This window comes from Acomys russatus, chromosome 16 (genome assembly GCF_903995435.1).
Source record: "Acomys russatus chromosome 16, mAcoRus1.1, whole genome shotgun sequence".
In the NCBI taxonomy this organism is placed as follows: Eukaryota; Metazoa; Chordata; class Mammalia; order Rodentia; family Muridae; genus Acomys; species Acomys russatus.
The window spans coordinates 4,111,169-4,134,781 of NC_067152.1; the positions used below are offsets into that span (position 1 = coordinate 4,111,169).

General features: G+C 42.9%; 1 protein-coding gene across 1 annotated transcript in view; it reads right to left on the reverse strand.

The window, feature by feature from the left end:
* Positions 1-23,613, reverse strand: part of Efcab5 (EF-hand calcium binding domain 5) — a 129,128-nt gene that overhangs the window by 70,453 nt on the left and 35,062 nt on the right. The window contains exons 6-7 of the mRNA XM_051158381.1: positions 19,598-19,646; positions 11,356-11,426 (exon numbers count right to left, since the gene is read on the reverse strand). Of these exons, the coding sequence (XP_051014338.1) occupies positions 11,356-11,426; positions 19,598-19,646 (120 nt within the window). The remainder of the gene's footprint in view (positions 1-11,355; positions 11,427-19,597; positions 19,647-23,613) is intronic.

The following is a 23,613-nucleotide window of genomic DNA, read 5'->3' on the forward strand; positions in this document are numbered from 1 at the left end:
GGAGATAAGAGATAACCAGTCACCTATAAATCAAGGAGGCCAATTATTAGCATAAACCAACCTGGCTGACATTCACCTCAGAGTTCTAGCCCACAAAATCATAGGAAATATACTTTTTGTTTATTTAATCCACTCGATCTGTGGCGCTTCTCATGGCAACACAAGCAGAGTAATACAGGCGACAGGGAATCAGTCGGTCAGTTCCCGTTGTGTGTATCTTACAGAAGACGCCATCCGGCAAGGGCCGTGCCGACGGAGAGGCTTGTCCGCCTGTTCCTTCTCACTTCTCTGGCATAGCACTCGCTCACCTCACCCTAAGGTTTCCTCAGGGATTTTCACAGCTCACTGTTACCGGTAACCTCTCCATAGCTATACTCTTTGTTCGGTTTTATCGTACGATAACTCAGGGCACATGAGCAAAAGAAAGCAAATAAAATTAGGCACAAACAATCTGGAGAGACTGGAAAGCTTTTCAGCCATAAAATACCACTATGGGAAAAATTCAGTAGAATACATTAACAGAGAATATAATCTATAGTGAAAAATTCAGTAGAATGCATTAACAGAGAGTATAATCTTTGGGTAGAGTTTATGAAGCCTTTCTCTTTAAACTTAAGGGCCACATCAGTTAGAAGGCCTTGGACTTATAGGAGTGACACTAAACAACCCACAAGAAAGAGATTTTTCCCGGAGTGAAATACGACCAAGAAGAGAACAAGACCCAAAGAAGAGAGTGTAAGCAGAGGCATGGCCCTTCTTTCTCCTGGCCACGGGATGCACGGTTCCTCACTGTGAAGGACTGAAAATATCAGAGTCCCCCTTGCACAGTATTGATGTTTTTGATTATCCGTAAGCTCACTGTTTAATTCAGGAATGGGTCTCAGGTTGTCTGAAGCCCGAATCTACTGAAGGATGCTCCTGAGAAACCAGCCTTCACACACTCCCGGTGACAATCAGGAAGTCACTGAGCTGCTTTCACTTGCCTCTAGTGAGCAGTTAAGTGTGTGGCATCTCCTTGATGATCAGACGGGCAGAGAAGTCAGGTGCTGCTGCGAGTGTGGGGAGCACACCAACCACTTCTCTTCTCGGACCTCGCTCGTTTTAAGGCTGAAAGCCCCACGCCGCATCAGACTCCCAGTCTCAGGCAAACCAGGACTTGAGTCCGAAGCACCTTTCCCTGGTCCCACCCAGCTTCTGCATGCAGCCATGCACTTGCACACACAGATGCACAAGCTCCCACTTGTACCTACAAATATGCTCACTCTATTCCGGCAGAACACTCTCATAACGCACTACTGTGCTGTACCTAAGAGCTCGGGGGCAAGGAGAAAACATTCCCAAATGGTAAATTTGAACCTTTATTTACTAGGGGGGGAAAGCAGGGTTAAAAGTTGAGAGGTAAACTGGAAGTCAATGAAGAGCACATTAGCTGCTCAGAAAACATGCATAAAACCACGGCAGCGACAGAGAAGTGCCTATGAGCTGTCACACTCCTCCTTCCTGTGATGGCTCCTGTTAGGACTCACGCCTGCACTTTCTCTAAACATGGTCACTGGGCAATTGAGTGGCATAGTCCCTCCACTGGGTGGCACTTGTAGCTGATATTTAGCCTTTAAGGCCAATGTTAACACTACGTTTTCTTCCAGTTTCCTAAGTGGATAGTAATAAAATGGCCTTAGGGCAAACCTCTTGAAAAGCAAGTGACGTAAGGCAGGCACAGTGGCATGTGCCTAGAAAGCCACTAATGTAGGAGGCCGAGGTTGAGAGGACCAAGTTCAAGGCTAGCTTGGGCTCATCTCAAACAAAAACAAAAACAAACAAAGGAACACAAACAAACAAAAATCCCAAACCAAAAACAAAACAGCAATTGCTCAAGACACTATTTCTGTACCACACAGGATGGCCCCGTGATCTGCTGATCAGAACATTAAATATTGTCGTGTACGAATTTTGTTGGGATAGGGTCTTGCTATGTGGTCTGGGTTGGCTTAGCTTGGGAAACATTTTCTAGGGTTTTACCCAGGTAAACGTTTCCTATAATTAACATGTTTGATTGTGTACTGTTTGCATTTAGGAAGAGATGTTCAGACATGTTAGGAAAACTAATGTTAACAGGCCAGCCCAGCAAAGAAGACACCGTTTAATACACATATTAAAGGAGACGATGGTGTAAGGCTGATGAATGCCTCGTGGACCCATTAGTATTCTACAGGACATCTTTGTTGATGGGGCCCAACCTGCCATTCCCCTCTCGCCCTTCATCTTTGGGTCTTATCCTTATATAGTTATAAAATAAATATTTCATACCATATAGGAAAAAAGTATCTTTCAGGCTTTTATACCTTTGTGACTTTTCTGTAACTGCATTCCACTCAATAACAGCACATAGAATAATGCCTAAAATGTGGCAAGAAATGAACAAAATACTTGGACATCCCATTCGATAATTTCTCATCTGAGTACACATTTCCTGGTAAACCATAAAGTTGGTTATAAGGGTCTGGGGGTGCGGTTCAGTTCATAATGTGCTTCCTGTGGCAGCGTGCACCTGTAACCTTAGCGCTGGGGACGCTGAGGTGGGCTGTGGAGCTGGATGGCCACATTAGTGAGCTCCAGGCTCAGTCACAGACCCTGTCTCACAGAGCCCAGGGAAGACATTCTGGGTTGACCTCTGACCTCCACACATGTGCTGCAGCACAAAGCCAGATAAATGTAGTAACAAGCTTTAAAGACAACAACAACAACAACAAGCCGGGCGGTGGTGGCACACTCCTTTAATCCCAGCACTTGGGAGGCGGAGGCAGAGGCAGGCGGATCGCTGTGAGTTCGAGGCCAGCCTGGTCTACAAAGTGAGTCCAGGACAGCCAAGGCTACGCAGAGAAACCTTGTCTCGAAAAATCAAAAAACAAAAGACTAATGACAACCAACACTAGCAAGGATGTGGAGCAGGGGGAGTCTTCTTGGTGCTGATGGGAATGGACAGTGAGAAACAATCTGGAAGTTTCTGGAAACACTGACCATGTCTTCCAGAAATCCCTCCCTAGACAAACACTTGAGAGAAACGGAAAACATCTGTCGGTGTAAAAGTGCATACACAAATGTTAACGGCAGAATTTATCCACAGTGGTTAAAGAGTGAGAAAAACCCGAAAGTCCATCCGCTTCTGAGCGGATAAATAAAAGCCGCACTCCCTTACACAGGAACGTCACTGGCAATGTTTTATTTGGCAATAAAAAAAAGAAGCAACAGGCTGAAATGGATGAACCTAGAGAACATTATCTGTGTAAGAAGTTAAAAAAAAATCACATCGGGTGATTCCATTTATAGAAAATGTCCCAACAGGCAAAGCTGCTGAGGCAGGAGTGCATCAGTGGTCGCCAGTGCCCTGGGTGTGGGCTGGGAGACGATGGAGTGACTTTTGCCAGGTGTGGGGCTTCTTTTTCCAGTGAAGGAACTATTCTAAAGTGGATTTTGAAAATGGTTACTCTACTTTGAAGACAGTAGAATACATTCAGTTGTATACCTTTAAATGGGCATAAGGTGTTGATTGTATATTTCGCTGGATAACGGCCTGGAATAATCCTCAGGACCCGGGATCTGTAAAAGGTACCGTACACAGAAAAGGAGGTATATATGTGGCTAAACTAAAGTTTGGGAGTGGGGAAGCTGAGCTGAATTATCCAGGTGAGCCCTGAATGCAGTCACATGTGACTGTATAAGAGGGTGTTTCCTCAGCAAGGGAGGAGAGGCAACATGGCTACAGAGGCGGAGGTCGGCGCTAAGACCCACTAGCTACCGGAAGCTGGAGGCGACCCTACAGAAGGACTTGCAGCCTTGCCACCACCTGATTGTGACTAGCGATGCTGATCTTGAACTTCCGGTCTCCAGGTCTATGAGAGAATAAACTTTTGTTGTTTTCAGAAACTAATTTTGTAGTAAGTTGTAGCAACAGTAAAAAATAATGTGTGAATTATATCCTAACAAAGCTCTAACCAATGAAGATTTAATAGCTCCATAATTATTGTGCATTTTTGTTCATTTATCTTTACAGTTCTAGTATATTTCTCTTTTTACATATTCCTAATATTTAAGAGGGTCCTACTATCTTTATAAAGTTTAAATTTTGTAAGTGTAATAGTTTACCATTTAGAAGTATGAAAAATATTTTTGACCTGATTGAATTACTTCCAATGTTGAAAACTGCTCAATTTTGTTTACTTATTTCATTTATCTGCTATTCCTTTGTCAATTCTCTTAATATGTTTTGTCATTCTATACTAGGCAATTTGTTTATAAAACAGATATGTCACCCCACCCCCCATCCACTATGAAAAGCTACAAACCCTGAGATGGATGACTGATTGGCTGATTTAAAAACATTCAGGGAATTGGAAAGGAGGGTTATCAAAAGCGCAGAGTAAGTGTCAGATGCATTTTATTTTAGAAGTGCAAAAATTGGGAAAGCTAATTGTTTGGGCATTTTTTGAGGTTTCTGATTTTTTTTTTTACATTAAATTTTTAAAAATATTATTCTCTTTACATCCCAACTGTAGCCCCTTCCCTCTCTCCTCACAGCCCCACCCTTCCTCTTCCATCCTCTCCCTTCACCTAGATCTCAGAAAGGGGGAGCCCTCCTCCTCTACCATCTGACCCCTATTGACAACATCTGAGCAGGGGGTCTAGGTCCTTTCCATGCATGGTCCTTGGTTGGTGCATCAGTCTCTGTAGGTCCCCTGGGTCCAGATTTGTTGGCTCTGTTGTTTTCCTTGTGGAGCTCCTGTTCCCTTCAGGTCCTTTAATGCCCCAGCTCTTCCCTAAGTCACCCTGCGCTCTGCCCCAAAGTTTGGCTGTGAGCCTCAGCATCTGCTTTGATCCCCAGCTGAGTAGAGTCTTTTAGAGAACTCTATGGTAGCCTCCTGTCCTGTTCCTTCTCTTCAGAACTTCTGGTGTCTATTCTAGTTGCCCTTCTGAATGAGCATTTGTTGGGGACAATAGGCCATATGGCCAATGTTCGGCCATCTTGTCGGAGCCTGCACCTTTAAAGTCTCTGTTTTTCCTAGAGCTTGCCTTTCATCAGAAACTAGCTGACCCTGTTGTGGGTCAGCAGTTAGACTAAAGACAGATAGAGATGGAGCAACCCTGTTATGGTTTAGCAATTAGACTAGACAAAGAGGGAGCCAGATACCCTGTGTGGCAGGACGTTATGACCCTGCCTGGAATTCCCTGTGTTTTGAGAAAGGCCTGCAGCTGGGTTGCTATAGCAATATGCTTCCCTGCCTTCTGACTTATAAAAGCGGCTGCCTGACTAATAAAGGTTGAGAGTTTGATCAATCAGACTTGTTCTCCTTCTTTGTGTCTTGCATTCCAACAGGTGAACTTCCTCCCGAGTTTTAGTTGAGCCCCGCAGGCCGGGGAAGGCGTCAAGCATCCTCCCTAGGGTCCCTCTTGTTATTTAGCTTCTTTAGGTCTGTGGGTTGCAACCTACAGACATTTGATCTCTTCCGCAGAGAAGCCAAAACCATATGGAAAAAAGATGGCATCTTCAACAAATGAGGGGGCTCTAACTAGATGCTTACATATAGAAAAGTACAAACAGATCCACATTTATCACCCTACACAAAACTAAGGTCCAAGTGGATTGAAGACCTCAACATAAAACCAGACACACTAAATCTGTTAGAAGAAAAAGTGGGGAAGAACCTCAAACTCATTGGCACAGAAGACAACTTCCTGAACAGAACACCAACAGCTCAGGCTCTAAGGTCAACAATTAATAAATGGGATCTCAAGAAACTGAAAAGTATCTGTAAGGCAGAAGACACTGTCAACAGAACAAAATGGTAGCACACACACACTGGGAAAAGATCTTCAACAACCTCACATCCAACAGAGGGCAAATATCCAAAATATATAAAGAACTCAAGAAATTAAACACCAACAAACCAAGTCATCCAATTTTAAAATGGGGTGCAGAGCTAAACCGAAGTCTCAACACAGGAATATCGAATGGCTGAGAAGCACCCAAAGAAATGCTCGGTGATCTTAGTCATAAGGGAAATGCAAATGAAAATGACCCTGAGATTCCATCTTACACCCATCAGTATGGGAAAGACTGTAAGCTTTGTCACAGGTGAAAGCAGGAAAAGGGGATGGTGAGCCTGTTTAGATGTAGTTCCTTGGGCCAATTCCACTCTGCGTTGTCTGGATACAAGCAGTCCAGTCCAATAGCAAATACCAAACTGTGGGAAGGACTGTAAGCTTTGTCACAGGTGAAAGCAGTCTTGGCGGGCTTTACCATTGGGCACCCCATGGATACCCTGAGATAGACTGGGTGGAGCCATCCTGGGCCTGGAATTCAGGAAGCAGACCTGGGGACTCCACCTGGACTATTGTTTTTCTAATCGACCCTCAATGGGAGAAGGAGGCTGCCCTTCCCACTTGACACAGACAAGTGGAGAGGAGAGAGCAGCAGCAGGTTCAGACTGGGCTTGAGTACAGGTGGATCAGTGAACAGGCCGGACCGGCCCACAGGCCAGAGACACCTAGGGACCCGTCCTGTGGAACGGATACCGGAAGGTTCACTCTTTTTTCCCTTTAACCTTTTTTTCCCTCTTGTGTAAGCTAGTTGGGTTGTATAATAAAGTTTAATTGTTAAGAAACAGAGCCTACACATCAGAATGGCTAAGATCAAAAACTCAAGTGACAGCACATGCTGGCGAGGATGTGGAGAAAGGGGAACACTCCTTCATTGCTGGAGGGAGTGCAAACTCATACAATCCCTTTGGAAATCAATCTGGTGCTTTCTCAGAAAATTGGGAATAGTTCTATCTTAAGACTCAACTGTATCACTCCGGGGCATATACCCAAAAGATGCCCCACTGTACAATGAGAACATTTGCTCAACTACGTTCATAGCAGCTTTATTCATAATTGCCAGAATCTGGGAACAACCTAGATATTCCTCAACTGAAGAATGGATAAAGAAACTGTGGTACATTTACACACTAGAATGCTACTCGGCTATTAAAGACAAAGAAAAATTGAAATTTGCAGACAAATGGATGGAACCAGAAAAGATCATCCTGAGTGAGGTAACCCAGGCCCAGAAAAACACACACGGTATATACTCACTTATAAGTGGATATTAGCCATATAATACAGGGTAACCGCACTACAATCCACAGATTTAAAAAAAACAAAGACACGGTCTTGCTCTGTAGCCCATACCACTGTCTAATTCACAATTCTTCTGCCTTGGCCTCTCAAATACAAAGATTACAGGCTTGTATTACCATGCTCTGCTACATTAAGAGGACATCTTTAAGAAATTCTCCCTTTCTCTCTCTCTTCCCCCACCTCTCTCCCTCTCTCTCTCTCTCTTTTCTCTCTCTCAAATAACTAGGAGTCATTTTTATAATATCATTATGATAATAGTGTTTTTTTTTTTAAAAAGAATGTGAGGGGTTGGAGGAAAGTTCACTTGCTCTCTTGCAGAAGACTAGGCTGCAGTTCTTAGCACCCATATGCCAGCTCACGATCTTCTGAAACTCTAGTTTCAGAGGATCTGCCCCCCTCTTCTGGCCTCTAGGCCATCAGGAGTGATGACTGAGCTGATCTTGAGAGAGCTGTGTAAGCGTAGGAAGCACCTCTAAGTGTCCTACTTATTTGTTTGCACAAAAATTAATAAAAATGTTTCTAAATTAGAGAATATCTTTAATTTTTTTAATTGAGGAAATTTGAGCTGGGTGTGGTGGATCACACCTTTAGTTCCAGTCCTTGGGAGACAGATCTCTGAGTTCCAGGATAGCCCAGCCTACAGAGTGAGTTCCAGAATAGCCAGGGTTACAGAGAAACCCTGTCTCAAAAACAAAACAACTCCTCCCAAATAATAATAACAACAGATACAAATTGAGGAACTGGTGATCATACGTGATCATGACATTGATACACAACGAGCATTTATAATTCTAACTTAAATTAAACATTAAAGTTAGGACACAAATGGAGGCTGGGGTACATTCTGCTGAAAGTTACTCTGCATTGTATGGAACGCTTGTTTCAGGCTGGGGCTTGTCCTGAGCGGTTTCCTCCATCTTCAGTGCAAGTGCTGAGCTAGGATGACTCACACTTTGTTTGTGCAAGTGAGCAACCGCAGCACAAACCATGAGGCACCGACTGCTAAGCAACCTCTTTGTACAATGAAGCACACCCAGCTACCAACTTCAGATTAAACCAGCAACACCTGGATACACGGGGACCCTCAACACCATAGCAGAAACCCAGACCCAGGGACTTATTAAATACACCAGACCAAAGAATGCTGCAACTGCCTCACTTGGTACTATAAAAGTCATTTTTCACGTCCAGGGAGACGGCCACAGCAATGTTCCCGTAACCTGGGCTCCTGGGACAAGCAGACCACTGCAAACTGACGTTGAACTGCCCTTCCTTCCCCCATCCCAGCAGCCTTGACACCCACACCAGAGGCAGCTCGGCACCTGCAGTTCTGAAGCTTGTCTGATCCCTCCAGGGCCACTTTCCCCAAACCCTGCGGACTCTTTAACCATTGGAAGCCATCTTGTAGCTCGCTCATTCATACTCTCTCTCTCTCTCTCTCTCTCTCTCTCTCTCTCTCTCTCTCTCATGTGAAGTACACAATACTTTAATACTATGAATACTGATTAATTACTAATAATAATAGCTATTAAGATCAGAATAAAAGAGCCTGCTGTTGCCAATGGCTCTGTCTACCGAGGGAAAACGGTAGTACTTCGTGAATTAAAGTCAATGAACCAACGTGTCTTGTGAATTCATGAACTCACACATGAGGTGTGGAAAGACATGAATGTTCCCATGTTGCTGACACAGCTTTCTCACACTAGAAAAGATATGATCAAATATGTCTCTCAATAAAGTGTTTTAACATAAAATATATTTAATCTCTGTTTTAAAAAAAAATGTGAGGAGCATGGGCCAGAGCTCGAGGCAGCGATTGCCTGCATGTGCAAGGTGGAAATGAAGTGCTCAGAGCTCTTGTCCATTGCTGGTGGGAAAATAAATCAAAGCACTCAGCAGCACAGTTTGACAGCAGGCACCCAAAAACTTTCAGCTGTTCATTGTTTGACTTAGTCATTTCTACTTCTGGGAATCTGTTCTGAAAAATTGCTGGAGCTCTGTCAGGCTAGCAGAACAATTAGACTAGACCAGGCATTTTGAAAGCTGGAATTATTTCCTCACAGTTTTAGAGGCTGCACTGTCCAAAACTGAAGGTTAATAAGAGTCATTGTCTGAGAAAGTCTCTTTCCTTGGGCTGCAGATGGCTGCCTTCTTGTTATGTCCTCACATTGGCCTTCCATGTTGTGCATGTCAATACCCAACATGTGTGTGTCCCCCAACACATACACACACACACACACACACACACACACACACTTTTTTTGTAAGTCACTAGCCCTATACCACGCCTAGTTCTGAGGTTTCTTTTTTTCCAAGTAAGGTTTCTCTGTGTAGCCCTGGCTGTCCTGGACCTGCTTTGTAGACCAGGCTGGCCTCGAACTCACAGTGATCCACCTGCCTCTGCCTCCCTGAGTGTTGGGATTACTGGCATGAACCACCATGCCTGACTATGATTATTTTTTAATACAATCACTTTAGGCCCTAACGTTTAGGGGTTAGGGATTAACACATCAATTCAGAAGATGGGACACAATTTTAAACTGTAAACAGAGATTTAGATGCAGACACTGGTCTTATTTTTATTAGGAGTGATGAGAAAATAACTGTCCAGCAATAAAGATACGATTAAGTAATAATACAGTCGCATAACAAAACATTACACTGCCATTAAAATACTTTAGGGACCACGATGGCATAGGAGCATGTCTCCCTATATCTCTAACTTAAGTACAGCTAAAACCTCCATATATCTGACTTAAATCAAGCTTTATGACTATGAAAGCTGAGAAGACAGTAGCAGGCTGCCTGGGGACCTCAGGACCTAAGGGCCTACACAGTGGGGAGAGCTTTGAGATTGTTTTTGCCTCATAAATGCCATTCAGAAGTGCAACAAAGACAGATAAAAGCAATAATAAACCAAGAAAAGCTTGCCTTAGCCAAAGGAGTAAAAATGTGAGCCATTATTACAATCTGAGGGAAAAATATCACAAAGCTAACAGTGGATATAAGTTGGAAACATAACTACAGGTTTAACATTTTTTACTTGTTTATAATTTTCTATAATGAGCCTATATTTCTTATTGAGATATAATTCACATATAGTTATAATTCATATTACTTTTATAATTAAAAAACATGAGCCTCTTCTACATTGCTTATTTGTAGAGAAACTACTAAAACAGATAGGTAAGTAGCATTGAGAGTCAGTTTTTGCAAAGAAATCTAAGTTATGCTGTAATCACGTTAAAGAAAAAAAGCTTTCCTTTCCTGAACTTTTCTCTTCCCCTGAGATGCGCAAGCATGTGGAGGGAGGAGACTCACTCCCAGAAGTAGGTTCTTTCCTGCTTTTTTCTGGGCTCCTGGGATCAACCTCAGGACGGCAGGCTTGCCTCTACCTGACATGCTGAGCCATCTGGCAGGGCTCCTCCGAACTCTTATAATACCCGTTTGTTCTCTGTGTTTCCGACTAGTGTATCTCATTTGTATCTGATCTAGACAGGAACCGTTCCAGAAAGGATGTAAGAAATCCTTCCCACAGAACGTCTGCCTAGCGCATGGTTGTTACCTTCAGTGGAGTAAGAGTGTCTGAGAAGAAAACGTGAAAGATGAGCTAACTCTTGGACTCATTACAGAAAACCTGGAGGAAAAGAGGAAACCAAACTCGTGGGAGCAGGCTGTAGCAGACAGGGTTCTGGTCTAATGAAATGGCTTCGTTCACGTGTCCTGTTACATACTTTGTATGTAATCATACACACACAGACCCATACGTTGTCAGGTCTAATAATGCTAGACCTTGTGTCATAGACCTCACCATATTTGCACAATCAGATTTCACTGACCATAAAATGCTGGCTTTTCTTGATCTTATCAGAAGGTGTCCGTAGACATTTTTCGTGTTTTTATATCATGAATTGAATGAAAATAAAGGAGATATTTGAAAATTGTAACCCAATTTCAGAGGGGTTAAATATTTTGAAGTATGCATCCTAGAAGTGATAAGTTTTTATTCTTTCCTTTGACTAATAGTCAGACGCTGTGTTTGAGAGAGAGAGAGAGAGAGAGAGAGAGAGAGAGAGAGAGAGAGAGAGAGAGAGAGGAGAGAGAGAGAGAGAGCTATCCAGAGATCATCAATACTGGCCGAATAATTCGATACAAATATTAAATAATGCAGCTCCTTACTTGTACAAATTGCTGTTGGGTCAGTCCTGGTTCCATTGAATTGATCAAAACCAAATCTTTGCAATGTGATTCTAAATTTAAAATAAAAGTTATTTGCTAGTTAGTCTGGATGTAGTGAATCCATATTTTATATTTATGATATAGTACTTAAATTATTCTCAATTAGTATCTATCATAGTTACTGCAAATAATTTATAGTTGAATAACATCCCAGTTGCTACCAAGGGACTTTTTTTCCTGGCTTTATTTAACCAAGAAGCTCAGATATTAAAAAGAATGAATCTAAATTTTTAATTACTAGTTTGGAATAAAGCACATAAACAACTAGGGAAACCAGTGTAGGTTTATGAAAGTATTTATAGCAGCAGATCTAAGCCATAACCTCTTCGTAAACTTTTTAAAAAGTTTTTGTTTTTTGATTTTTGCCAGGTGGTGGTATACACCTTTAAGCCCAGCACTCTGGGAGGTAGAGGCAGGTGGCTCTCTCTGAGTTTGAGGCCAGCTCAGTCTACAGAATGAATTCCAGGACAGCCAAGGATACACAGAGAAACCCTGTGTTGAAAAACAAAACAACAACAACAACAAAAAGATTTCTTTTTTAAAAAGCTAGGCTACTTTTTATTTTATTTTTTTTAAAGACAGGGTCTCTCTCTGCATCCCTAGCTGGCCTTAAAGTCACAGAGATCCGCCTGCCTGCCTCCACTCTCACCATGCCGGGATTAAAGGCTTGCATCACCTTGCCCAGCTTGACCCTCTCTTTGTCTTTAATGCTTCTTAAATTAACAAACACCATATGAATATGGTCTTGGAAAAGAGGTAAATAGTGCGAAGGCTATTCACCATCTCAGAGAAATCATTATGAGAGGTGACATCATCATAAATTATTGTATTGTGGATGTGAACATCTTCTGTTTCTGTACTCTCCTCAGCATCTTCAGTGCTCCTGTCCCCAGAGCCAGTCTTCACTGTTGTCATTTTTTCAGCAACCTTCCTGTGCATTTCCAAATGTGTGTGTATATGCAGACACATAGATCATTTGTTTCTCTGTAATAATTACCGTCATTTTGATCGGCCCCTTACCTTTCTCACCACTCACTGTAGGACTTTCGTGTAGGATCAGGAGCTCAGGGGGACTGTTTGGGAATTGGAGTAATCAGCTAGAGTCATGGGTCGGGGTAAGAAAACCCAGGGTGTATCAGGTGGTGAGAAAGACACAAAGCAAAGACCAGGAAGTAACATTCAATGCACAGAAGAACCGAGAAATAAAACTGCTAAGAGGTGATCAAACAGCCCTCTGAATAAGGTAGCTAGTATGTAGTAATGTTTAAAGCTCCGCGTTAGGGGCTAGGACCTTAGCTCAGTGGTAAAGTACCTGTCCAGCAAGCGCAAGGCCCAGGGTTTGATATTTTGCTCCAGAAAAACAAAACAAAAACGTTCCATTTGATATAATAATTACATAGTTCATATTGACCTCACCAAGAGACAGATACCGTTTAATGATGCAAGAACTAAGAGACTAGTTTTCTCTCTAACTTCTCACAGCAGCTCCACCCATCATGGGCTGGGACAAGTGTATAAAGAAAATTCTTCTTCCGGCCAGGCCATGGTGGCACACGCCTTTAATCCCAGCACTAGGGAGGCAGAGGCAGAGGCGGGTGGATCGCTGTGAGTTCGAGGCCAGCCTGGTCTACAAAACAAGTACAGGACATCCAAGTCTACACAGAGAGACCATGTCTCAAAAAGTCAGGAAGAAGAAGAAGAGGAGAAGGAAGAGGAGGAGGAGGAGGAAGAGGAGAAGGAGGAAGAGGAGGAGGAGGAGGAGGAAGAAGAAGAAGGAGAAGAAGAAGAAGAAGAAGGAGAAGAAGAAGAAGAAGAAGAAGAAGGAGAAGAAGAAGGAGAAGAAGAAAGAAGAAGAAAGAAGAAGAAGCAAGAAGAAGAAGGAGAAGAAGAAGAAGAACGAAGAAGAAGAAGAAAAAAGAAGAAGGAAGACGAGAAGAGAAGAAGAAGGAGAAGAAGAAGACGGAGAAGAAGACGGAGAAGAAGAAAAGAAGAAGAGAAGAAGAAGAAAAGAAGGAGAAGAGAGAAGGAAAAAAAAAGAAGAAGAGAAGAGAAGAAGAAGAAGAGAAGAAGAAGAAGAAGAAGAAGAAGAAGAAGATTATCCTTCAGGCACTCTTGAATTTTGTAACTGGCAGTACGAGGTGCCAGTTATAACAATGAGACAGCCTCCACCTCCAGAAAAGTATCCAGGCTGGACTGGTTTCTACCAGCAATGGCTGGACACTGAACGGCTTAAGCGGAAGAATCACATCTCAATTTTCGTTTTATTCTTTACTCCTTGCAGTATATGGAACCAAGTGAGGGCTCAACAAATGCTGAATGAACTAATGATACAGAAAATAAAAACTGTAGGAAAGGAAAAGGTCTGAATGTGAAGGGATAGCTTAGAATTTCTCTAATTTTTATCAGGATCCTAAAGAATTTTCTTTTCTTTTCTTTTTTCCCTGTTGTTCCCATGGGTTAGAAGCTTCATGTGTGTATGAGGTATAATTGTATTGAGTATAAAATGTGCCTTATTTCCTCCACCGAGGGCCAAGAGCCCACATGCCGTGAATGCAGGTGGCTCTGAGTCTCACAGCCTTGTTTGCCTTGTTCTCCGGTGAGAACACAATGCAGAGCGGGTAAGACTGACAGGGATTCCTGCGTGTTAACGCGTCCGGCAGTCCAATCGGCCTTTTCACGACCAGCATCTCATGAGCTAGAAACGCTATGTGTTTAACTGTTTTTTTATATCCTTACGTGAGGCTTTTCTCATCCGCAGCTCATCCTTGTGAATTTCATAGGCAGGTGCGTCTTTGCTGGGGCCAAGCCTGAGCTTTTATTACAAAGCTTGTAATGTTGCTGCTTTTGCGTATGTTGTGGAGTTTGTGCTGGTATCGATATAACTTACTCCTCAGATAACTTTTAATGGCCTTCGTATATTTGCAGGCTTTGGCAACTATCACTGTTAATTTTAGAACATTTTCATCATGCCCAAGGAAATATGATACCCTCAAGTTCTAGGCAACCACCTGTGGCGCTTTCTTTTAAACTTTATTTGGTGTGTTTAGGCCTCAATCTCCCAGCCTCCCAACCCTACGTGGGAGAAAGGTTAGTGGGGAGAGGGGGCCTCTTTACTTCTCATGGCTGTTTAGGGTCAATGGGTTCATTTGGGCTGTTCCAGTCTCCACCAACAGCAGATGCAGCCGGAAGTCTCCTCCAAGCCCCTGCGCCCTGGACCACTCCTTTCTGTCTGTCTCCTCCAAACTGCTACCCACCACATGCCAGCATCGAACACCTTACCACGCTCTGTGCGCTTATTTAAAGCCCCAGAGCCCTAGACCACACCCCTCTTCCTGCGGCATGAGATAGGCTATTACCACCTGGCAAAGGGCACGCCCCTCACGAGACAACAGGTGGGGACAAGCTAAAGCTCAAATTAAAATCCCACACTTGGGATTAGAACAAAAACATATTTACATAACACGACTGAGCTGACAAAGAAACCAAAACTCCCATTAGAACCACCAGTCGGCTTTCTGTTTAGTGTGGCTGACTTCAAACACTTGTCCACGGGGAGGCCAGAGGGCACCCTTGGATTTCATCCTCGGGAAGCAAGGCTACCTCATTTGCGACAGTCTTGCTCTGGCCTGTTTACCAATTAGGCTAGGCTAGCTGGCCAGTGAGCCAGGGGAATGCCCCATCGCTTCCTTTTCAGTGCTGCTGGGATTACCTAAAAAAAATTGTCTTAATTTACTCCTTGCTCACTCTCACCGCAAAGAAATGAATAAGCGAAAGCACTGCAAAGAATTTCTGAAACAGAACGAAGGCTGAGATGAAGGGAGAATTACCGTTTTTAAATAGGCAGAGAGCAGGAAGAAGACACGTTTGTCAGGAAGGCCCAAATCATGGTCAGGAAAACGCAAACCGGAAGCTACGAAACATGCTATATAATAAAAAGCAAGGCAAGTGCTGACCATGGTGCCACACACGCCTTTAATCCCAGCACTCAGGAGGCAAGTGATTCTCCGTGAATTTGAGGCCAGCCTGGTCTACAGAGTGAGTTCCAGGACAGCTAGCTCTTATGATACAGGTCAGATTTCTCAGCTTAGTCTCACAAAAGGAAACTTTTCTTAAAATAAATGCATCAGATCCTATGGTCCTGTGCAGGGATGGGGCTTTCCTTTGCTCTTGGTGTGCGCAGTGGAGCTTTGTGGGAGAACTTTTGTTGTCTCAGTGCCCAGGAGCTGGTGCAGAGATAGAATTCCCACAGCTTCTATGCAATAAAGGCTCAAATGTCCTGTCAGACACGGAAAAAGGTAAAAAGTCTGCCTACAATAATTTTGAATTTAGACCTTATTTTATATGTAAATGCAGAGCCCAGTTTTCTTTTGTTCTGTTGCTGCTGAGTTTTGAACCCAGATCCTGGTATACGTTAAGCACATAGTCTACTCCTGAGCCATCCACCCAGCCCCTTGTTTTGCTATTGAATTTTTCTGAAAATAGAACTATTGAGAAATTTCTGTGTAAGGGTTGAATTCACTTTGAATTTCAGCCCGCCTTTTGCAAGTGGCTTTTAAATTTAGATCACTGTAGTTTGTATGTGCCTGCCTCTGCCTCCCAAGTGTTGGGATTAAAGATGTGAACCTCTGCCTGGTTTAATTTGGTTCTTCATCTCCCCGCCCCCAACCCCCGTTTGTGTGTGTGTGTTGTGTGTGTTAGGGGTAAACTTTCAAGTTTTTCAAATGTGTGGTGTAGTGGATGTAAACATGTTTTGGTTTTGATCCCACGTGTGGGTTGTGAAACAGACTTGTGTGAGAGTGTTCGGTGTTTGTCCACTGGAAACAGACCTGTGAGAGGACACGCGGCGTTTGTCCACTAGAAGAGGAACTGGGGCATGGTCTTTGCCAACTGATAAACATCCTAGTATGAACTCACAGAGATCTGCCTGCTTCTGCTTCCCAAGTGCTGGGATTAAGGGCACGCGCCACCACACCCAGCTTGAGCTATGTAAAATTTGATGTATTTGCTAAGGTTTGTTAAGTCTTGCCATTTCTGCTCATGCCTTCCACGTACAGATATATTTGCCATTTATTTGATAGTTAATGGCGTTCCACTTTGATGACCATATAGCTCTTCCATTGCACCCCTACCATGAATTGGAGAAGATAAAAGATTTTTGCTTTTGCTTTCCTGGTTGTTTGTCTTTTTTTTTTTTTTTTTCTTTAAGATTATTTACTCATTATGGCCGGGCGTGGTGGCGCACGCCTTTAATCCCAACACTCGGGAGGCAGAGGCAGGCGGATCGCTGTGAGTTCAAGGCCAGCCTGGTCTACAAAGTGAGTCCAGGATGGACAAGGCTACACAGAGAAACCCTGTCTCGAAAAACCAAAAAAAAAAAAAAAAAAAAAAAAAGATTGTTATTTACTTATTATGTATATAGTGTTCTGCCCACATGTACACCTGCAAGCCAGAAGAGGGCACCAGATCTCATTATAGATGGTTGTGAGCCACCATGTGGTTGCTGGGAATTGAACTCAGGACCTTTGGAAGAGCAGTCAGTGCCCTTAACCTCTGAGCCATCTCTCCAGCCCCTGGTTGTTTGTCTCACAGCCAATAGTGCTGCACTGACTTTGTGGTTCCTTCTTTGGTGTTGGCTGCTCCATCCCCCATCTATAGGCTGCCACTTTCATTGGTTTTGGTTCCATCAGTGGTTGATGAACTGTCAGCAAACCATGCGTTAGACAAATGCTGTGACCCTTCCACTGGTCCCCACTGTTCTTACATAGGTGCCTCTCTTGGGGAATGGATAAGGAGTTTAGGGATAGGGATTATAGGCAACTGAGCTGTTTCCTTAGTGTCGGGAGGCACTGACCCCTTTGCTACTGCATCCACAAAGGAATTCAGACAGGCACAGTTCCACTGTAACACCTCTCCTCCTTCCATGGCTAAGCCTGCCAAGAACTCTGTCTTCAAAAGGGGTCCAGTCCATCATTGTAAGGGGATCCCTTATGACCTTAGGGTGGTTGACAATGACTGAGTATAACTCTGCCTTCAAAGGGGTCCAGTCCATCATTGTAAGGGGATCCCTTATGACCTTAGGGTGGTTGACAACGACTGAGTACAAGGTTCTTCATGCCTCATAAAATGTCCAGATTTGTTTCTCAAAGAGAGAATATTTATTCTCCAAATACGGAAAGTGTTTGTAATAAAAGCCAATGGGCAAATGTTGTTGAGCTTCTTTTTTGCTTTATGAATAGTCCCCAGTTGCCAATTCACCAATAAATGTGACATCCATAATTAAGGGTTCATCTGGTTCAATATTAGTCAGGATTGTATGCACGGAGATGAATTTACCAGTAGTCACAAGAGCTGCTCTTTGTTCCTGTCCCCATTGGAAACTAGTTGCCCTGCTAGTAACCCAGTAGAGGTTTTTTATAACAATCTGTATATATGTTATGTGATTTCTTTAGGGTGCAAACATACCAATTAGGAGCTGTAGCTGAGTTTTGTCAGTAGTGGTGGGATTCAAGGCATTTGCCATCACCACCACCTTGTTCACTGTAACTCTAGAATTTAGAAAATAACTCTTATAGAGATCTGTCTGTCTCTGTTGGGTTTAAAGGCATGGGCTACCACCACCCTGCTCAATATTTTAATCTTAGTTCCAAATTGCTCCAAATTTTAGAGATTTAGGAACCAAGTTTGAATTGTGATAAGCCTTTGAATTCACATAAAACATGTTAAGTCTCTTAACCGTGTTTTTAATACCAAACAACAAAAATATCCTTTTTATTTAAGAGGAAAATTCAAAAGCTGGTGTCCAAGATGGCATGGGCCACATGGCAATCTACAATCTAACATTCTAACATGGAACTAAAACGTGGTTTAAGAAAACCCTTTTTCATTTCATGACAGTAAGGCAAGTGTGCCTTTGGTAAATTATCATGTGAAAATATTATTATATTTTTATTTTCATTTTTTCATGCCTGATCAAATGAAAGATATTTGTTAGTCTTTATAAGTTAGTTTGGACTGACTGACCAAGCTGTCTGATGAACTGTCACCTCTCTTTATTCAGGAGATTTCTCCTGTTCGATTCTAATCTTTATCAATTTTGATAGTATCCACAGCTTTTCCTCTCCTGTGGAAATAAAGACAAAACCTCTTCCCCAAAGTAAGGCATATCTGGTTTCCATTCTGAGGTCAACACATCTTTAAAATATATAGGCTGATTTGATTCAGCGAGGTTTTTTGTTTTTGTTTTTTCTATCCAGTGTCTGCTGCAGCTATTGTGTTCTGTTCATGGACAACCTGGACAGTCTGTGACTATTATTGATAACACCCTTTAACACCCTTTAAAATTTTTCTCAGAAACATTCTTTGTTTTATGGTTTGTTTCTGAGATTGGAGAAATATTAATCTGTGCTTTCCATTGCTGCAACAAATTACATCCCCATAAATTCATGGCGATATTAGCCACCTATGGCCTTAGTTTTCCTATTTGTCCTTCTGGCCCTATATACTTGACCCACCTTGCACTTTGTTTTACCTTAGATTAAGTTCCAATCCCTTAAACCAAATATTTACCTCCCGAAGAGGCCAATCTGTATGCCAAGATTTTGGTGAAATTATTGTTATACCTGCTTCTGTGTCTACCAAACCTTCAATTTCAATGCCATTTATTTGTATTTTTAGCTTTGGTCTGATCATTTACAGCAGTTTGCCGAAATACTTATTTCCTTCCTTCCTTCATTTCTTTTCTTTTGAAACAGTGTTTCTTTATGTAGCTCTAGCTGTCCTGGAACTTGCTCTATAGACTAGGCTGGTCTCAAACTAAGAGATTTGCCTGCCTTTGCCTCCCAAGTGCTGGGATTAAAGGTGTGCACTATTACCATCTGGCAATATTTCCCCTATTTTAATTATGGCATTATATTTTTTCTAAATTCTGTAATTACTATTGTGTGGGAATGCCACAGAATAATAAAGTGGGGTAATACACAGTTTGTAATATGTGGGAGCAATGGCTGGAAAAGACTGAGAATGATTGATTACGTCTCTCCTTTTGCTGTTCGGTCTCCGGGAAGAACAGAAGAGGCTAAATTATCTTCAAGTGCTTCCACCAACAAAGATCTTAATACTGACTGTATGATTTCAGCCTCCCCCTGCCCCCCAATACAAATACTACACCAATAGTCACACTTACCAAGATACAAATCTGGCCTCTGAAAAAAATCATAAAGGACATTCTGAATCTGCAGAGAGAGGGGGGAGGGGACAGATTAACTCCTCAATGAGCACGCATTTAGGTTTTTAGACTAAAAGCCATTTATGATCTTTCTAAGTACTGAGTGATCTAATCTCTGTTTGCTTTAGTATTTTACCTTCTCATGTAGTCCTCATTAATTTCTGTTCTTCCTGTGTGAGGAGTGAGACACTGAGAAGGACCCTATTTTATCCCTCCGGGCGACACTTCTAGCAGCCTTTGACGGTGAATGCGATGCCAGCAAGGCACATTTGCAACTGTCTTGGCAATCTTGAGAATTCTTTTTATTTCCTTATCCTCTAATTACTAAACACAAAATTTTCAGAGTTCTTTTTGGAACCCTTTAAAAAAAAATAGGTTCTAATTTCTATGAAGAATTTTTAGATTCAGGCTAAGCTGAACAGACAGTACAGAGTACCTCTGCCACACACGCGCACAACCCTTTGGCTGTCAATATCCTGTCCTGGGGTGGTAGATCCATTATGAATGATGGGACTACAGCGATGTGTCATTTCCTCTAAAGCCCACAGTTTATATCTGGGTTAACTTTTGGTGTCCTATGTTCTAGGGGTTTTTGACAAATGTATAACGGTGGGGTCTATCAATGTAGTATCATATAGAGCTGTTTCTTTATCTTAAAATAGTTTGTAAAACCAGCTTTGATGCCCAACAGCATATGAATGGATAAAAGAAGTGTAGAACATACACATCGAATTCCAGCCAGCATCGTTAAATCGCATTTGAGGGGAAATGGCTAGAGCTCAAGATAGTTATGCTAAACAAAATCAACCAGACTTTAAAAAAAGACAAACACTGAGTGTTTTCTTTCACGTGAGGAACCTTGGCTTAAAGTATATGTGTATAGGTTGTGAAAGTGGAGTGGGGACCACAGGAGAAGAGTCGGAGACCTAAAGGGAGGAGAGACAGCACAGAGGTATGTGATGGAAACGTGTGACTTGAAAGCAGAAAGGAAGGCTATATGAGAGGAAAAGAGGACCGGCAAGAGGGAGATAGGGACGTGGGGGCGAGTTTTTGGAAAGAAGGACGAATTAAGAACAAAGTGTAATATATATTATACACATTTTACAACATATATAACACTTATTATAATGTATATTTGATATATATTACATTTTATATATTTGAAATACCATAAAACATTTTACTTAAATTCTAACTTAAAAAATTAAAAAAATCCTGTGTTCCACCTATGTAACTTTCCTTCCCTAACGGCAGCCACATCTTTTTACATTTTCGCAATTTTCCCTTTTCCAGAATGTCATGTAATTGGAGTCAAATAGCGTTCAGTCATTTCTGCTTGGCTTCTCCAACTTTGTAACGTGCACTTAAGTTTCCCGATGGTATCTCCTTCCCTTTTAGCACTAGCATTCTATTGCACGACACACCAACTGATTTTTCTCCCCCTAATGCAGCCTATCCAAGTCACTTACTTGTGTGGGAAGCTACAAGTAATGCTGCTATATACATCGATACATATGAGTTGGTGTGGATGGGAAACTTTTAAGTAATTTGTATAAATATAAAAGACTGCTGTTACTGAATCATACATTATAAAAGTTTATGTGTTTAAAATGCACACAAAAAATTACCAACTTAATTTTTTTGTTTTGTTTGTTTAGAAGGAGTTTTTATTTTTATTTTTCATGTGTATGGGTGTTTTGCCTGCATGTATGTCTGTGCACCCTCAGAGGCTATAAGAAGGGATCAGGTCCTCTGGAATTGGAGTTACTGACATCTGTGAGGCACCATGGGCACAGGGAAATGAATCAGGGTTCTCTGGAGGAGCAGGGAGTGAGTGCTCTCAAGCACTGAGCCTTCTCTCCAGCACTAAGAAATAGAGTTTGACACTGTAATCCCGGCTGGTCTCAAATGTATAGCAATCCTCCTGCCTCAGCCTCTTAAGTTCTGGGATAATAAGCATGTGTCAATTTAGTCATTTTTAAAGAGTACGTACATGTGTGTGGTGCATTTACATGATCGTGAAATACACACTTGGAGTTTTTCTTTTCACAAATTTTAAAATTCTGTACCCACTGAATGCCGCCCCCTCTCCCCCTGTGACTGCCGTCCTGCTTACTCCTTGCACGGTAAGTGCTTCGGGCAGTAAGAAGCAGGCTTTCACGGCTGCTTGTGCAGCCCCACAAGCAGTGAGCGGACGTTCTTACTGCTGCCCGTCTTTGCAGCGTTGCTTGGTAGTGTTCTGAGTTTTAACCATCGTCATAGGTGGACAGTGGCACTTCATTTCTGTCCTACTTCTCAATTCCTAAGCCTGGTGAGATGTTTGCCACCAAGCCTGGTGACACGAGTTTGATTCCTAGGACCCAGACAAAGAACTGACTCCTGTAAATTGTTCTCTGATCCCACTGTGGCAATACACGCACACACACACACACACACACACACACACACATATACACACACACACACCCATACCAAATGAATGAATAAAAGGAATAAAAATTGACCTACAAGTCTCTAATGGCATGTGATGTCTTACAGGTTTATTTGCCATTTGCATATTATATTTCTTTGATCAAGTGTCTGCCATATATTTTGTTCTCTGTGTGTGTGTGTGTGTGTGTAAGTGTGTGTATATGTTTAAGTGTGTGTGTGTGTGTTGTTCAGATAACGTCTCACCATGTAAATCATTCTAGTCTTGAACTTGAACTTGTCCCCTTGCCTCTACCTCCTGAGTGCTGGGATTATAAGCATGCCTGACTTTTGCCCGTTTTTTAAAAAGGGGGCTATTTACTTTTTTATTGTTGAATTTTAATTAATACTTATTTTTATATTTTGGACAACTGTCTTTAATAAGCTGTTTTTTAAAAAAAAAAAATATTTCCTCCACAGTTCTTCTTCCTTGGTCCACTTATAGTCATTCACCCTAAAGTAAAATATAATTGGCATTGTGTCTTATGATGAAATATTTTCAAATTTCTTCATACGTAAGAAAATAAACTTAATTCTTAGAGAGTAGTTGTTCTTTGTAGCTAAGAGATGTGATCTCATAGATATCACAAAAAGTCACAGCACATACACACACACACACACACACACACACACACACACACACACACACACACACACAATCCGTCTCTGTAATGAGTATATTGGAAACCCTTGTCAGAATCAAGACATTAACAATTAATGAGTTCGAGGCCAGCCTGGTCTACAAAGCAAGTCCAGGACAGCCAAGATACACAGAGAGACGCTGTCTTGAAAAACCAACCAACCAAACAAACAAACAAAACAACAACAAAAACAAACAAACAAAAAAACCCAATCTTGCCAGACTTATTTTATTTTTCATATCCAAGAGAAATATTGAAGAAATCAATAAGCTCCCAGACAGTAGAAGTGTCAATAATTGCCTTAGCTCGGGTGTAAGGAGGGTTTCAAGCCTCTGATAGTCCCCCTAACACGCGGCAGCCCCCGACCCCAGCCCCCTCACCCCAGCCCCCCTCACCCCAGCCTCCCTCACCCCAGCCTCCCTCACCCCAGCCCCTCTCACCCCAGCGCCCCTCACCCCAGTCCCCCTCACCCCAGCCCCCCTCATCCCAGCCCCCCTCACCCAGCCCCCCTGCTCACCCCACCCCCCCTCACCCCAGCCTCCCTCACCCCAGTCCCCCTCATCCCAGCCCCCCTCTCCCCAGCCCCAACCCCAGCCCCCACACCCCAGCCCCCCTCACCCCAGCCCCCCTCACCCCAGTCCCCCTCACCCCAGTCCCCCTCACCCCAGCCCCCCCCCCTCACCCCAGCCCCCCTCACCCCAGCCCCCCTCACCCCAGCCCCCCTCACCCCAGCCCCCTCCCCGCTCACCCCAGCCCCCCTCACCCCAGCCCCCTCCCGCTCACCCCAGCCCCCCTCTCCCCAGCCTCCCTCACCCCAGCCCCCCTCACCCCAGCCCCCCTCACCCCACCCCCTCCCCGCTCACC